Raw genomic sequence first — 16,966 nt, 5'->3', positions numbered from 1 at the left:
ATGTGATAGAATACTTTGCGGCGTTAAAATGACGCTTTTGAAGAATTATCTAATGACATGAAAAATGTTCATGATAAAATATTAAGTAAAATAAAAGCAATGGATAAAACATCATACAATGCGCCCCACTCTGGAAAGACAAAATACACGCGCTTTCCTCGGGAAGTCGGGAGGCGTGTAGCGAACAGATTTTCCTCCTGTTATGTTTGTGTTCTTTAAGTTTCCATCAATGATCACGGATTGCCTTTATATCCGAGAACCCTAGACGGTCGTCCCGGCCTCCGGAGGCGCGTGCGGAGCCGCCAGACGCGGGCGGGACCCCGGGCGGCCCCCAGCGCCCCCTGGCGGCATCCCGAGGCTCCGCCCCACGGGGGGCCGACGCGACGGGGCGGGGCGCGGAGCCCCAGCCCAGCCCAGGCCCGCCCAGCCCAGGGCCCGCCCGCGCGCTCCGTGCCGGACTAGCTGCGCCTGGAGGGAGGTCGGGAGGGAGGCAGAGAGCGCACCGTCGGAGCGGCCAGGCAAGTCAGAGGGCCGGGGCCGGCGGGAGTGGGAGACCGCGGGCCGGCGGGGACGGGGCGGGGGCTGGGGTGACGCCCTGAACTTTCTCCGAGTGCTCGACCCGGAGAGGCGGCGCCGGACGACAATCTGTGGCCCTCGCCCTTGGAGTTTCGCTTTCCCGCGGCGTCCGGGCGGCCGAGGGGCGCCTGTTTCGCGTTGGGAGTGGAGCAGTGGGTTGTGGGCCCGGGCGAGCGGGCCAGGGTCTGAGGGTGTCACGTCTCCCTCCTAATGGCGCGTGTGTCGCAGGGTGTGTCCACCATACGAGCCCCCAGAGTGGCCTGCCGCGCGCGGGAGGAGGGTTGTCAGGGCCCTAGGCCGGCGGGAGGGGGAGGGGAGCCGCCGGGAGGCTGGTGCCAGCCTAGGCGCAGCCAGGTGAATTGAGTATGGGAATGGGGGGAGGGGGCCTGGCTTTTGGGGTGGGAGCAGCCAGCGGCCCACTGTTCTTAGCGTGGAGAAGTGGCCACCCCTGTCACCGTGACTTTGCCTCCGCCGGCCTGCTACCAGCCACTGTCCCTAGGCGGGGTTGAGAAAGCAACAAGGAAGTGCTTTCTGCCTCGTGCCCTCTCTGGGTCAGCATAAAAACCCAACAGGAACCTGGGAAAAGGGGAAAACAAGTGGAGCAGGACAAGGAGCCAGAAGAGGACAAGGAGCCACGAGACCGTGGGAGGGCAAGCCGGGGAAGACTGTTGGGAGGCTTGGCCCTGATCCGGGGGTACTGCGTCAGCTCTTGTCCTTGGGGGTGTGTGTGTGTGTGTGGTGTCTCCATCCCCTCTCACCCCACTGTGGCCTGGGTGTGGTATCTGGGGGGTGACGTTCTACCTGATGCCAACTTAGGATGTGAGATAAGTGGAGGAAGGCCTGGGAACTAGGGTCAGAGCCAGATGTCAGGGCAGGTCCCTCGGGTGTCCAGTTCTCTGGGGCTCTGAAATATTCATCTCACTGGTGAGCTTTGGTTTCAAAGCTGGTGCCTTTGGCCTGGCCAGTGGTGGCAGCGGGAGCCAGGTGCTGCCTTGGGTCTGCTTTGTCTGGGGCAAAGTGGCAGCCATACTTTCTCTTCACCTGGCTGCTGTCCCTGGCCCTCTAGGCTGGGGACCCAAACAGAGAGGCAGTTTGTAACTTAAGAACAAGTGGTGGGACCACACAGTGTCGAGGGCACTGACTTCCTCTGTCTTCTGGTGCCATGACCTCAGGGCCTCACTTGTAAAAATGGGCATGTCAGAGAGGTAATGATGGGGTACACTCAAAGTGTGGGGAGTGCGTCATATCAGGAGCTGGGGTAGCAGCCGCTTCAGCTACGACACCTCCCATGGGAACGGGGGCCTCGGCTGGAGGCTGTCCTCCTCAGAGCACATCCACCCCCCAAACTTCTCACCCTGGCTCCTTCAGAAAGAGCAGAAGCCCCAGAGAAGAAACACACGCTCGTGTCTTCACAGGGCTGGAGTGGGAGGGCCAGAGCGGGCACGCTCAGACAGCAATCTGGGAAGGAGGCCTCTGCTGACAATATGGTTAACACCGATGTGGGCCTTCTTGAATATTCTGTTGGGAATGCTGTGGAGGGGGTGGCCTTGACCGGATCCTCCAACCCTAAGAGTCTGGGCTTCTAGACCAAAACCTGGGTGTTGTTTGGAGGTAGAGATGTTCGGAAGTCCACAGGCCATAATCCCCACTGCCGAGAGTTCTCAGTACACTGGTCAGGGAGGAGGACGGATGAGTCTTTGTATTTAATGATTGGTATTTTTCCCATTCCATAAGGGTTATGTTAGGGGACGCCAGTCTCCTAGTTCTGTGCTGGTTGAAGATGTCGCCCAGCCCTTGGCATTAAGGCCACTGTGGAGATGACAGCAGCTGTCTTGTGGGGAGGGTGGGGTGGGGGGAGAGGAAGGATCCTGAAGGATCCACTTGACGCAGAGTGAGGGGACACGCTTGTACTTCATGTGACTGCTCCGAGGGCTGGCTAGGAGGACAGGGGCTTTAAGATATGAGGGATTAGGACAGGAATCATTCTCAGGGTTGGGTCTCTGTAAAACAAAGGTGGACTGGTCAGGATCCCACGGGATATTAATTAGGTGTGCCCTGATTAAAACTGTTTCAGGCTCAAGGAAGTCTGGGGGGAAGCTGGGTTCAACAAAGCTGAACAGTTCTTGCCCCCTGCAGGACTGCACAGAGGCTGGATACGCCGTTGTGCCTTGGGAATTTCCGAAAGGGGTACTGATTGTTTTTCAGACTTCTGTGTTTCAGAGCTCATCCAGTAACATCTCTGGGGTGCTGTTCTTTAGAGCAGTCCGGGAAATGCCTGGTTGGATGAGTTTAGCTCTCAGCTTCAGGGTTCTGGGTAACTGGTCCCTCCCCGCTGCCCCATGGGGGCTGGTGTTGGGGGGTGGGGAAAGGAGGCCAAGGGAGGTCACTTGCCTGGTGGCAGGGTTAGAACTGGAGCCCAGTTCTCTTGATCTCCCTCCTGCTGGTCGTCTTTCTTGTCTACACTATTAGACTGTTTCTCTCCTGGCTGCGGGGTAAGTGAGCGCCATGGAAATGCTGGCTGCAGGTTCCAGAGGGCAATATGGGGACAGTTTGGGAGGGAGGATGTTAGGACCACTCCCATCCCTGGAACATGGCATGTGTCTCTGCCGCTGTAGCTCTTCTAGATGGGGAGTAAGCCCAGGTGTAGATTCTTTACAAAGCAGGGCGATGTGCCCTGACCCGCTGTGCTCTGTCGGGCTGCTTCTTCAGAAGCAGAGGCTGTTGGAGTTGGAATAGACTTGATCTTTTCACTCAGTGTACCTGTTTTATGGTGGGGAAGAGAGAGCCTAGGGATGGGGAGTGGCCCACCTGGACTCACAGCAGTGTTAAGAGCCAGACAAGAACTCTGCTCCCTGCCTTCTAACCCAGGGCTCTGGCGTGGACTGACTCTCACCAAGGGAAAGGTCCTCACTACACCAGCCCATCCTGGGTGCGGGTCTGTGCATGAAGGTGGCTGATTCCAAGCAGGTGTGAAAGCAAAGGGCAAGGACTCTAAAATCGGATGTCTAGCCTGGGTTCCAGTACATCTCTGATGTTTGCCTGCTGTGGCCCCTAGATCTGTTTTCCTCTGAATTTCAGTTTTCTCCTCTGGAGATGGGGATAAGAACACACCTCAGAGGGCTGTTGTCAGGCTCAGACCTGCCTTAGGAGCCAGTGACGGGTACCCAGTACTCACTGCTGTAAGCCGCTCTCTTCCTTCCTGCCTGCCCTGCCCACTGAGGGGAGGGTTAGTCCCCTCTCCACGTTGGGTTGCTAATTACAACTGCCTCTCCTCCCTCCTAATCTCAAGACGCAAGGAAAAGCCGGAGATGAAAGGCAAGGGAGGAGGTGGCTAGGCGCAGTGTTTCTGAATCCTTCTTCCTTATCTGCACTTCCAGGCCTTTGGGACCAGTGACGTGGTTGGAGTCACGGGGCATATTACCCACACTGGTGACACACTTATATCCCCCCACCCACCCAGGGAAGAAGGGTGACAGAGCTGTGGGGCCTGGGTCCTCCTTTGCTCTCCAGGGCGCCTTCCCCACCCCACCCCTCTCAGCTCGGATGGGAGAGGCTTCCCTGGGCTTGAGACCCAGGGGCCGGGAGGGAAGTCGGGGTTGGCAGTCTTATCTGTTTCGGAGCAGGGTGGGGGCACAGAGGATGGGGGGGAACGGAAGTGGGGTGGCTTGTCCTGGCTCCGCCTCAGCTGTGTGTGTGCTTACATCTGTTCCTGGGTTCTCAGACAGTGGGCAGGGCTGGGAATGAAGTTCCAAACCTGTGACCCACAGGGCCTTTGTGCTCTGGGCAGGAACTTTCTTGGTATTGGGGTTTCCTGGTGTGTCACACAACCAGATGATTTCTAAAGGCACTCTAGCTCTTTTTAGATACATTCCGCGTCATGCTGTTATTCCCAGAAGCCAAGCAGACAGAAGGATAAGTTGATTCTGGGCCTCTTGGTCCGCGTGCAGGCAGCCTGGTGACTTGCCCAGACACCTCTGGGTGTATCTTTTTACTTCTCTGCCCTGGTGGCTCCGTGCTGGGACCAGGGCGGGGGGGTGGGGGGCCGGTTCCTGAAGCTGGGGGAGAGCTGGGGGTATTGGGGTAGGTAAAGGAAACGGGAGGGAAGGACTGTGCTCCTACGTCTGCTGGGTGGGGTTTCCTGAGATGCACACTCTGAGCTATTCTTTCCATTCTGACTCTGGGCATCCGTTCTTGGCAGAGAGGAGGGCAGGCTGCCTGGACCAGTCAGCTGCTCCTTTTTGCATGCGCGCGCGCGCGCGCACACACACACGCACACACCCCCTCTTGGTTCAACCCTTCTGTGCAGATTCCAGAGCTTTAACCCTTCAGGGGCCCCCAGGGGAGCCTGAGCCTCAGCTGGCTGGGCTGTGGTGGCCACACTGAGCTGGCTCCAGGGGAAGGGGCTGTTCCCCCCATGGCTGTATCCGAAATCCCTGACAGCCAGCAAGTCTGCATCGGAGCCCACCTGCTTCTGCTGCCAGGATGGCTGTGTCTGGAGGAGAAAGGAGAGCTTCTGGCACCTTCCTGCGGGGGGCATTGGGGTCCTGAGGATGGAGGAGCAAACTTAGCTCTGTAACATGGCAGGGATGGGGCAGAGTTAGATGTCTTGATAACAGGCAAGGTGAGGAAGAAAGTTCTAATGATTCAGGCTGCCGGTAAGGGAACAGCCTGGCTTCCGGTTACTGGAGTGTGTTCAGGAGAAGCTGAGTACCTGCTGTGTTTTATTTAGGAAAAGTCAGGCTTCCAGTTGGGAGCCTTAAAGGTCCCTTTTAGCCCCTGGAGACCGTGAGCTCCTCCACTAGCTCCTGGCAGAACCCAAATGACCCAGTTCCTGGTTTCTGGTCTCTGGATTGTCTCCCTTCCCTTTCCCCTCATTCCCTTTCGACTTCACGTTCTCCAGCTCCTGCCCTTAGTCATAGCTACAAAAGCAAACACTGACTACTTCCCCCTGTTCCTACTACCTAGGCAGAGGCCAGCCTCAAGCCTCATCCTTAGCAGAGGCCTCAAGGCCATGGAAGTGGCCAGGTCCCTCATGTAGGCTGGGCAGCAGTCAGCGGCCCACTACCCCCCTACCCCGGCCCTGCTCAGAGGTGAGTGAGGCTGAACTTAGCCACTCCCCTGACTTGCCTGAACACGGTCTCCCTCTCCCGTGCCCAGGACTCAGAGAGCTGGGATGTGGTCCCAGCCCCGGGCCCAGCGCTGTGACCATGGATGGGTCACTCTACCTTCCTGTGTGGTTGGTAAAGCGAGGGGGTTGGCTCATCTTAGATGAGTGGACTTGCTTTCAGCTCAGGCAGTTAGGACTCTATCTCTGACCACCCTCCTCACCTCCTGGCGGTTATTTGGGAACTGGGATTGGGAGGGGATTTTAGAGGGGGCTGAACAGCTCGGTGTCTACTTGTCATGTAAGCCTTCTGTTATTGCTAGAGTCTTAGATGGGTAGCCATGAGATGTGATGAGAGGCTTCGATGGACAGGGTGTCCAGCTGTGGGATTAGAGTGTGGCCTCTGGAGTCCATCTTGAGCTCAGGTGTGGACTTCATCGCACCCTAGCTAAGTAACTTTGGGCCAGTGACTTAATCCTTTCTTCATCTATGGGATAACATTACCCACCCTGTTGGACTACTGTGAGGATTAATAAAATAATAACTAAAAATAGCCACCATTTACTGTTTTTATTGGGGGTCAGGTACCCCTCTAAGTGTTTTATGCGTAGTTGTACAGTTCTGTGGAGGGTACTAGTATGGGTTAAACCCATTTTCCAGGTGGAGAAAACGAGGCATAGTGAGGTGAAGTGGTCCAGTGCCAGTCTCTGGTAAGCGTGGGCTGGTGGCTGAGCCCTTGGACACCTGGACTATGACCTGCTATGTCTCAGCAGGCTGGTCTACTGGTGAATTCCACTGAAACCAGAGGAGTCAGAGGGAGGGGCAAGGGAGGAGCAGGGGAGTCCTTATGCATCAGTAGCCTTCTGAGCAGAAACTGGCCGCTGGAGTCTCCTGGGGGGCCCTTCCAGGGCCGACCTTGCCCTTGGTGATTCACCTGGCACTCTGCGGCCGCAGCCCCTGTGGTCTGGGAAGGGACCTGTTGGCCTGGCTCGGCTTAGAGGAAGGAGGGAGGACCAGCTGCTGGCTGGACAAAGGGCAAGCTCCACAGAGCTAGGTGCCTCTGAGAATTCAGTCTGCTGGCGCTGGAAAGGAGCTCACAGATCACCTGGCCTGTGACATGTCATTTTACAGAGGTGGACCCTGAGCAGCTGACAGGGCCAGGTCATGGCGACATCCCTGTGGTGGCCCCGCTGGAGCTTCCAACCACGGAGCCTTCCCTGCCAGGGTCTCTTGGGTCACGTTCAGCCTGTTCACCTGTGTACCACCACCCAGATGGCTGGGTCCCATGGACCCGGGGCCAGGATGGCCATAATGATGAGAGAGAACCCTACTCCAAAGGCGACCTGTTCACACCTCTACCAACAGGATGCCATTCTCTTGGTGGAATTAAAAGGGGCTCCTGGAGAGGGGCAGGCAAGGGGTTGTAGAGAGAAGGAGCCTCTTGCCTTGGGATGAGAGCCAGTTTGTGTTTCATCCTTTTGAAAAATCTATGAGAATTTATATATTAGAGCTACCTATGCTAATTTCCCTACCCTTACAGGAGACCAGAACATTGCCACAGCAATTTGTTTCTCTGTTTCTGAAACTCACAGCACTCAGTGTTTGGTCTTCTCCTGTTCTCTTTGGCTCCTTATCTCGTCAGGTCACTCTCCTCCCCTGTGTAGACCTTCACCACAAACCCGGTGTGGACGGGCTGTCACACCCTCACTACTAGAAAGGTCTTTCTTATTTCTGATCTGACACATTCTTGTTGTGCTGGTCTGTCTACTCTGGGAGGATGGAGAACAGCTTTCCTCAAAGTAACCCATTTAGAGGCCTGGCCTGTTACTCGATCCCTTCTCCCTGCCCTTCCCTACCTCCTCTCTGAGCTATCCCACTTCTAAGAGAGAAGAGATAACACGGTCCTTTCTCGGATCCCTGGCCTCCGTGGAGTACCCTAATAAGAGAAGCCAGTTCTCTCCTCCTTCCAGCAGAAGTTCTGGGGATGTCTGCCTGCTTGGATCCGGGGGTGCTTCCTCCCTGTGAGGTCCTAAAGTTCTGCCCCTTGGGAGATGCTGTAGGAGGCGGCTGTGGCACTGTCAAGGCTCGTTACCACGGACGTCGGGCCTTTCTGGGACTTCCTCCTTAGCTTTTCTCCAGCCCCAGCTTTGCCACCTCAGAGGGAACACCAGGCCTGGAGGACATTTATCTGGCCTAAGAGGCATCGAGAACGCAGTGTAACACAGAGCATGCACACCCAGGCCCCTGAAGGCCTCGGTGCTGTTTGTGCCTTCCTTCCTCTGCTAGTTCTGTGACCCTGGGAGTTATATGTCCCTTCACTGTTAGGCGCCTTGATTCCCTTATCTGAACTGAGCATTTGGGGCCATACAATCTGGAGGTCGCTTTGAGCTGTTTTGGGGGTTCCCCCCTCCTCGTTCTTCAGCCTTCCCCTGGCTATGGGAGTCTTCCTGCTGCAGAGAAGGTACGGGCCAGGTCTGGTGGCAGACTCCTCAGGGCGCTCTCCTTCCCCCTAGCCACGGCCCCTGCTGGGGAACATGGGGATACCAGAGGCCCTGGGGTTCAAGACATGTGTCTGTCCCTCCAGGGGGGTTCGGGGCCTGCAGACACTGCCCACTCCCTGCACAACACAGCCAGAGGCTGCTATAGACCTATCGGACGTGCCTCAGCTATTACCCAAAGGAACCAGAAAGCCCTTCTCTGGACTGCCCTTTTCTGCAGCTTCCCAGCTCCCAGTGGCCAGTCCAGCGCACCCACTCACCTAGACCTCTCTAGCGTCCCCTGACTCAGCCACTGGCCTCCCCTGACTCAGCCACGGGCCGTGGGCCGGCTGCCCTCCGGCTTGGTGCCTAGTGGCTCAGCCCTGGGGTTCACTTGTCCACAACCCTCCCCCTCCACTTGGAGCCTTGGCTCCTCCCCAGCTCTGCCTTTCAGGCCCTAAGCTCCTGCCAGCTGCCCTGGGGGCTGGGCTGACCCCTGCAATGGGTCCCAGCTGGCCCTGTGACTCACCCAGAAGCTTGGCTGGTCCCTGGAAGCTTTGCTTAGCTGAGCACAGGGAGTTCCCGCCCCGCCCCGCCCCTCACACCGCCATGGCCCAGTGACTGCTCTGGGCTCCAGCACAAATCTCCCCTTCTGCTTTCCTGGGAACTGAAACTGAACCAAAGTAGTGCCATGGCCAGAAAGCTGGCATGAAGGCAGAGGGGCTGGGGCTGAGCTGGTGGGGCCAGCAGCACTGTGGGGATTGGGAGGATGGCCTGAGGGCAGAGCGTGACACACGGGGATCATGATTAAGAGAGAGAATATGAGGGTCCCCTCTCCTCAGGGACAGCCTGGACTGGTGCCCCGTGCGCCGGCTCTGGGCACCCTTGATTGCTTTTCTCATCCCCATTTTAGGTGCCAGCAGCTGGGGTCTCCCCTCAGCCCTCGAGCGGCCATGTCCAACCCCAGCGCCCCCCCTCCATATGAGGACCGCAACCCCCTGTACCCTGGCTCTCCACCCCAGGGGGGCTACGGGCAGCCGTCTGTCCTGCCCGGTGGCTACCCTGCCTACCCAGCCTACCCCCAGCCTGGCTATGGTCACCCTGCTGGCTACCCGCAGCCAATGCCGCCTATCCACCCGATGCCCATGCACTACGGTGAGTCCCTGAAGGGAGCTGGGGGGAGGGGATGGCGGGGCAGCGCTTGGCCCACGCAAGCCACTTTTCCTCCCTTCTCAGCTTCCTGTCTCATCCCTTTTTTCATTTCCTCTTTTGTTCTCTCTTCCTCTCTCCCCATCTTTGTTAACTCCCCCACCTGCCCCCTCGGCACCTTACCCCCTCAACCAGATGCCTGCTAGCCCCTTATTCAGCAAGGAAACTGAGTCCATAGTCACACACCAGAACTTACACATCAGATGAGAAAGCGGCAGGATCAAGTAACTAGTTACTGTGTCCTAATTAGACAGTTGTCCCCTCTGTGCCCAGACTCCTCCCTTAGGAATTGCCTTTGGAACCGGAAGCACTTTTTTTTTTTTTTAAAGTATTGTTGGTGCTAACAGGTCCTCCTCTGTTAAGATAACATCTGGGTTTTGCAAGCGTCCAGAAGTCATTTGGATGTTTGGTAAATGTCACAGCAGGTAACTGCTCTGTTGGATCCAAAATGAGAGATTAGATGAGGTGACTTTTGGTGAATGGCTCATGTGAGAATTCTCAAGGAAGCACTGAAGGAACATTTTGAGCCCCGCAGCCTCTGGAATGCTGGGCCACGGCCAGCCCTCAGCTGCCTGCACGTGTTCATACGTGTTCCGGTGGGGATATTCGCATGCCAGTTACGTTCATGGTCACGCCTATCCTGGGCATGCAGACCCCTAGCATCCCTGAATGCTTATGTTTGCCAGATGGAGAACACGACCCTCGCTCTGTTCCCCACCCTCCGCACGTATGCTCCTTGTGTCTACCTGCCTTTCCTCTCTTCATTCCTGACCTGCTGCTGCCAGCTCCTGTCACTGAGGCTCCGAGCCTGCCCTTGCTGGCTTCCCCACTAGGTCATGACCCCCAGATGACAGGGACCATGGGTGTTCACACCCCAGAGCACCCAGGTGTGGGCCAGACACCCTCACAATGAGTGTGCACTGGGGCGCCTAGGTGACTCAGAGGGTTAAGCCTCTGCCTTCAGCTCGGGTCATGATCTCAGGGGTCCTGGGATCGAGCCCTGCATGGGGCTCTCTGCTCAGTGGGGAGTCTGCTTCCACGCCCCCCTCCCCCGCCTGCTTGTGATCTGTCAAATAAATAAATAAAATCTTAAAAAAAAACAAATGAGTGTGCACTGACAGATGGGCTCACACCTCATGCCCCTTGTGGCAGGGACACATGGCTCTGTGTGGTGTCCAGGCCAGCACTGGGTCACCTTGAGGGCGTCTAGAAAACCTGGCTGGGGTCAGGAGCTCCTGAGTATATGGCACCTGTCTTTTGGCTGGAGATACTAAAGACTCTGACATAATGTCATGCAGACTTCGGGATTGAGGCCACTTGTCCCACTCCTCTGTTGGTCACATGTGATCTGTCCCCCCAGGCCCAGGCCAGGGCTATGACGGGGAGGAGCGAGCAGTGAGTGAAAGCTTCGGGCCCGGAGAGTGGGATGACAGGAAAGTCCGACACACCTTCATCCGAAAGGTGAGACACGGGCTGGGAGGCCACTGTCCCTGGGCCCCTTGGGCTGGGGGAATGGGGAGAAGGTGGCCAGGCACTGTGAACCCCGGGCAGTCATTCCAATGGAGATATGCTGCCGCCTTCCAACGTCTTTCTAGTTTTGCCCTGCCATGGCGGCGGGGGGGGGGCATCTCCTCTGACCCATGTTCCCTGCCTCTCCTCTCTTCCTTGACCTTGTGGCCAGGGACAGATTCAATCTGGGAAAACCTAGGTGGGCTCTGCCCAAGTGTCCTGCCCTCCCCAAACTTCTTTCTCCTGTGAGACTGGCAGCAGCTCGCAGCCAGAACGGTCACACTTGTTTATGCCCCTCCTTCTCCCCAGCCCTCATGTGCGCATGCGCTACTCTAGGTGGGCAAAGGAGCGGGCACAGGAGTGCTGTGTGAGCTGGAAGGAACCTGCCTGGTAGAGGGGGGTGTGCAGGGGGGGAAGCAGGGAAGCCAGGCTAGCCATGGGATATGCGCGGGTGGGGTGGGGGCTGAGGTGAGGGGATGGTAAGGAGCAGCTGGAGGTGGGGGTCAGCTTTGAGGGTGTGGGTAGGCTCTGAGCCAGACTCCTTACTCTGGCGTGGCCTTCAGGACAGGCAGCAGCAGGGGAGGGCCCTCAGGTGGAAGCGAAGTGAGACTAGATCCTTCAAAATTAAGAAAGAGCCCCTTCCCCACCATCAGAACCGGTCTTTGGGGCTCCCGGGGGAGGGCTGGCTGTTTCCTGGGGGGATGGTGTGACACATGCTGCCCCCCCACCCTGGCTTGCGTTCCAGGTTTACTCCATCATCTCTGTCCAGTTGCTTATCACGGTGGCCATCATCGCTATCTTCACCTTCGTGTGAGTCTGAGGACCCCGCCCAGTTCTACTGGGTCCCCTGCGGGGAGTGTGGGTTGGAGGGGACCCTGTGCTCAGATGGACCCGAGGGGGAGTTTGCATGGGGTGGCAGGGAGGGCCTGGGCAAGGAGGTAGCCAAGCCTTGTGTGACTCCTCTCCCCTCCTCCCCTGCTCCACAGGAAGCCAGTTGGTGATTTCGTGAGGAGAAACCTGTTTGTCTACTACCTGTCCTAGTGAGTCTCTGCTCCCCTCTGCTGTGTGTGCGTGTGTTGGGGGCGGGGGGCTGGGCAGGGAGATGGGGGGGGACCTCGGACTAGCTTCTCTCAGGGCAGGGATCAATATCCGTTCTGAGAGGGGCCCTTCAAGCTGCCAGCTGTGCTGGGAAGTGTGGGTGTGTGGGAGTGGCCCAGTGAGGAATGACAGCACCACAGAGCTCCTGAGAACAGGGGTGGGGGACTGGTGGCAATGGGCAGACTGCCAGATGGCCCCCAAGTTCTCTTAGCTTCTCTGCCAGTCTTCTTCAGCCTCCTTCCTGCCTAAACCCCCCATCTCAGAGGCTCTCCGGGGCCTTGGCTGGGGTAATTCTGTCCTGGGTAGCCTCCCCTCAGACTTCCAGATGGTTCTGTGGATGCCCAGCTTCCGAGAGCCCCCCGTCTGCTGGCCTGCTAAGTGCTGCCAGGAGGGGCCCAGAGGGGGTTGGGGATGGATGGGCCTGGAGACAACTTCCTCATCTCTTTCTTGCCAGTGCTGTCTTCCTGGCCACCTACCTGACCCTCGCCTGCTGCCAGGGACCCAGGTGAGTCCAAGACAGATGATGAGAAGGGACGGAGCGGGGCAGCAGGGACAGATGTTTGGGGGAGAATGGGGACCCTGACAACAGCTGAGTGGTGATGGGCACAGCTGAGGTACAGGTGTGTTCAAAGTCCCTTGCCTGTGTGGGATCGAGTCTGTCGTGTGGCTGCTGTTTTTAACGGTACCTCTGCACGGTAGGTAACGCTTTAACCATTTCACAAGTAGGAAGAACCCAACACTCAGAGAGGCTGAGTAACTTCCTCACAGTTACATCAGCGGGCAGTGTACGAGCTGCAGACGGACCCGGGTCTGTCCCACTGGCCCATGTTGTCCCTGCATAGAACACCTGCGTGGGTACCAAAGGCCAGGCCAGCCTCCCTCCCCCAGGTCAAGGCCTCATTCTCCAAGCACCTGAGCCAAGAACTACCTTCTGCTCACGGAGCCTCTGACACCTGGTGGTCCCCAAGTCACTTAATCACGTCTCTTTCCCTTCAGACGCCGCTTCCCATGGAACATCATCCTGCTGACCACCTTTGTAAGTCACGAAGGGCGTGAGGGAAGGTGGGTCCCAGGGAAGGGCTAGAGACGTGACCATGGAAGATGTCCCTGGTGCTCTCCCCCAGCCCTAACCTGACCCATGGCCTTGGTCTCCCCTTGGCTGCCTGGGGCTCAGTCACACATGGCCCCGGCTCTGGCAGTCCGCCATGGCCGTGCCTCCAGGGGCCTGCCTTTCTTACACGTTCCACTCTCGTCTTTGTCCTCCCCTCAGACTCTTGCCATGGGCTTCATGACGGGCACCATTTCCAGGTATACTCGGGGACAAAACTTTTGCGGAGTATTACAGGGGAGTGGGGCATCCCTGGGCTGGCAGTCATCTGCGTGGAGGGGGGGATGCTGGGCAGGATACCTCTAGAAGTGAGAGTTTTGAAGTCATTCCGCATGACTTATGCCTCTGGCCTTTCCACACTCCTTCTTCCCCACAGTGTGTATGAAACCAAGGCCGTCATCATTGCAATGATCATCACTGCTGTGGTGTCCATTTCGGTCACCATCTTCTGCTTTCAGACCAAGGTGAGGGTATGGGGGTGGGGGGCTTCCCTGGCCACCCCATGCCCCCTTTATTTATATAAACTGGTCCTCCAGGCTTGGCCCTGCAGCAGGCCTGCCATGGCCCAGACCGCTTTACATCAGGGATTTCCCTCAGAGACCCCGATCCCCTTCCTCTCCTATCTGCACCTCAAAACTCTTCCTTGCATCAGTCCTTAGAATGTCATGGTTACTACCGCGCCTTCTAGGAGGCAGCACTGGGATTTCGTAGTTGGGGAGCTGGGGCAGTCTGGCTGGGCTGCTGGTTGTGACACTCATCTGATGGGTGCCTCCTTCTCCCTTCTCGGCAGGTGGACTTCACCTCGTGCACAGGCCTCTTCTGTGTCCTGGGAATTGTGATGATGGTGACTGGGATTGTTACTGCCATTGTGTTGTCCTTCAAATATGTGAGTGTCCTGGGAGAGCGGGGGTCAGTGAACCTAGCTCTCAGAGGAGACTTTCCGTATAAAGTGTTGGAGTAGGCCCCACCCAGGCCTCTGGGCAGGCTCTAACTTCTGGAAGCACTTCACTGGCTAGCAAAGGGACCAACACCAGAGCACCATCCTTTGGGTTAGGGTAATCTCTATCTGGAGTTAGAAGGCCCTGGGAGACTTAGAACCCAAAGCCCTGGTCAGCATAGCAGAATTCTCGTGGGAGGTAGTGGGTGAGATGTGCCTGACAGCTGAGGTTAGGTTCTAGAAGGGAGATGGGAGAGGCGCCCAGGACTAAGAAGATGGGCTTGGATGGAAGGGACCTATGAAGAGGGGAGCACAGTGTTGGGAGGGTACCTGCCTACCGGACCATGGCCGGCCCTGGCCTTCTGTGAACAGGCAGGTGGAGGGCTCCAGGATTCTGGCAGTCCTTAGTGTGCCTGGGGGCTTCCTTCCCAGGCTGGCTGCAAGAACCACGACCAAGTGTGGACCAGGACTGGGGGAGAGGTGACAGGGCTCTTCAACCAGTGCCTGCCTGGCTCTGCCCCTCCCAGAGCGACAACACAACAACTTGCTTTTTTCCAGAAGTACAGGGGACAGTTCTGTACCCTAACTTTGGAGATTAGTGTCATATGAGCACTGAAGGATGGCCTCTGTTTTCTCTGTCCAAATTTGTTACTATTCTTTTTTTTAAAGTAATCTCTGGACTCTGTGTGGGGCTCGAACTCACAACCCCGAGATCGAGAGTTGCATGCTCCACTGACTGAGCCAGCCAGGCACCCCAAATATGTTATTCCTCCTAATTTCTTCCTCGATCTAAAACGCAGAACTGGTCCTTTCATGTAGCTAGCTTCCTGGGTCTCCCGACTCAAGTGCCAGAAGTCAGGGGTCGGGGAGAAGCAGGTTCTGAGGGACTGCCTGGGCCCGTGCTTTGCTAAGATCCCTAACACCATCCCTGCCCCCTCTCCCCAGATTTACTGGCTCCACATGGTCTATGCCGCTCTGGGGGCCATCTGCTTCACATTGGTGAGTAAGGACCTGTTCTCTCTCCAGAGGGGAGCTGAGGGACTTGGGCAGGGAGTGACCAGAAGGATAGAGCATGACTTTAGGCTGCATGGGAGGCAGGGGTGGGCCACAGCTACCCACCCCTCTCTCCACTGTCAAGAGGGGACTGCTTTTCTGGGCATTCCTGCCCCCTCTTGTTCACTACCAGCTATGGAGCACACCCAGGAAGCTGTATCACAGGTGAGGGGGGGTCTCTTCCCCTTTCTAGACAGTGGCCACTTGAGGGTAGAGACCGTGTGCTGTGCTGTTCATTAGCGTGTCTCTAAGCAGCACGGAGGCTCCCAGGACAGATCTGCTGGGAACAGCTGAAACGAGAACCAGAAAGGACCTCTGGCCACTGAGCCCCTGGGTCTTCATGTGTGCCTTCCCTGTTCCTACAGTTCCTGGCTTATGACACGCAGCTGGTCCTGGGGAACCGGAAGCACACCATCAGCCCCGAGGACTACATCACTGGTGCTCTGCAGATCTACACCGACATCATTTACATTTTCACCTTTGTGCTGCAGCTGCTTGGGGATCGCAATTAAGGGGCACCGCATTCCGCCCCACCATGGGCTCTCCCTTCCCTCAAGGGCTGGGTGGCTGTGACTGGAGTCTGGACCTCACATCCATCCCTTTCCTTCCCCTCCAGTAACATGCCCAGTTTCTTTTCTGTCCTGGGACGGGTGGCCTCTCTGGCGGGGGACGCACAGGTACCTGGTGGGCTGGAGGAACTGGGGACTAACTTGCCTTTGGCAGACCCAGACAGCACGAGGCAGATGTGCCTTCTTCCTCCACCTGCTACATGGCACCAAACGCTTCTCAACAGCTGGGGTTGCAGGGAGGGACTACAAGAGCCTATTCTCTAGCCACAGAGGAATACGAGCAGTAGAAGTGACTTCAAGGTGATGAGGGGTCCCCCCCCCACCTCTGCCATAGGATTCCAGGGTCTGTAACTAGAGCTATTTCCTCCCTCAATGCCCCAGAAAGCCAGAGAACTTTGTGTCCAGCCTCCTGGACTCCTAGGCCATTATCCAGTACTCCTTTGACAACCCTTGGTGCCTTCGAGCTCATGAAGGTAGAAATCTGTGCCCATGGTCTCCCCCGCTTCAGCCCTCTTCTTTCAATGGCATATGCATATATACTGTTTATTTGGAGTGGGGCAGGAAGAGGGGAGTAAGCAAAGTCAAGCATGGGGCCAAGCACAGAGCAGCATCTCCCCTGCGCTTCCGGTGGTGGAGGACAGGACCATTTGCCGCTGCCTGGGGCCTCCCTGGGTGCTTCTGAGATCTCTGGTCAGAGAGACCTCTGGCTTCCTGTGCCTCAGCTGCTCAGAGCAGAAAGTGAGGAGCAAAGGTCAGGCGATGGGGTGGTTTGTAGGACTGTAAGTGTGGCCAGGAAGTAACGAGGGGTTAGAGAGGTCAGGGTGGGGGCAGGGGAAACGCTCTGTGTTTTCCACCTGGTCTGAGGGAAACGAAAGCCTCCTGTGATGTTCCTGGAAATGTCTGTGTTCTTTCCTTACGCTAACCTGGGGAGGACCCTGAGCGAAAGGAGACTTCCCCTCAGTTTGTGTTAGGGGATTTCAGACTTGAGCCTTATCTCTCCAGCCAGCTGCCACTTTCTTTGTGACACCAAGTGCCTCAAGCTGGAATGGGGAAGGGGGACAAGAGTCACTCTGTCGGTGGGGGGTGGAAACCAAATCAGCCTGAGAGTATAATTAGGACTTCTCTTAACTACTTGGTCCTAAATATATCATGCAAAAGAGCATAACTAGAAATATAATAAAGTTTTATGTTTAGAAGTTAAACCCCTATTTGGATCTGATTTCTTTAAGGTGGGAGCTCTGTGAGTGCTGGTTTGGCTCTGCCCAAAGCTCACCCACTTCCGACTTCTGCATTCTGCTTGGCGTCTTCTGCCTTTGCTAAGATAAC

The 16,966-nt window shown here is 56.9% G+C and overlaps 1 protein-coding gene across 2 annotated transcripts; it reads left to right on the top strand.

Annotated features, from left to right (window-relative positions):
* The first annotated feature begins 387 nt into the window (after window positions 1–387).
* TMBIM1 (transmembrane BAX inhibitor motif containing 1) lies at window positions 388–16,842 on the top strand. 2 transcript variants are annotated; one of them, XM_046018329.1, is made up of 12 exons: window positions 388–518; window positions 9,071–9,312; window positions 10,727–10,827; window positions 11,621–11,685; window positions 11,862–11,915; window positions 12,428–12,478; window positions 12,970–13,009; window positions 13,244–13,281; window positions 13,458–13,545; window positions 13,872–13,967; window positions 14,964–15,017; window positions 15,437–16,842. In XM_046018329.1, exons 2-12 carry the CDS (start codon window positions 9,111–9,113, stop codon window positions 15,581–15,583), a joined length of 936 nt encoding a protein of 311 aa, XP_045874285.1. In that variant the 5' UTR covers window positions 388–518; window positions 9,071–9,110; the 3' UTR covers window positions 15,584–16,842. The 2 variants fall into 2 exon arrangements, with proteins under 2 accessions (XP_045874285.1, XP_045874284.1); XM_046018328.1 differs by lacking the exon at window positions 388–518 and adding an exon at window positions 1,149–1,226.
* The last annotated feature ends 124 nt before the right edge of the window (window positions 16,843–16,966 follow it).

Source organism: Meles meles, chromosome 9, assembly GCF_922984935.1.
Source record: "Meles meles chromosome 9, mMelMel3.1 paternal haplotype, whole genome shotgun sequence".
In the NCBI taxonomy this organism is placed as follows: Eukaryota; Metazoa; Chordata; class Mammalia; order Carnivora; family Mustelidae; genus Meles; species Meles meles.
The sequence above is the reverse complement of the archived record's forward strand: the minus strand, read 5'-3'. Positions and strand labels throughout refer to the sequence as shown.

Bases quoted from the DNA above. Each gene is read 5' to 3' on its own strand.
- TMBIM1 (XM_046018329.1), top strand. From the start codon at position 9,111: ATGTCCAACCCCAGCGCCCCCCCTCCATATGAGGACCGCAACCCCCTG. The intron at 13,282-13,457 runs GTATACTCGGGG...TCTTCCCCACAG, and splicing joins ATGACGGGCACCATTTCCAG to TGTGTATGAAACCAAGGCCG. The intron at 15,018-15,436 runs GTGAGTAAGGAC...CTGTTCCTACAG, and splicing joins GGGCCATCTGCTTCACATTG to TTCCTGGCTTATGACACGCA.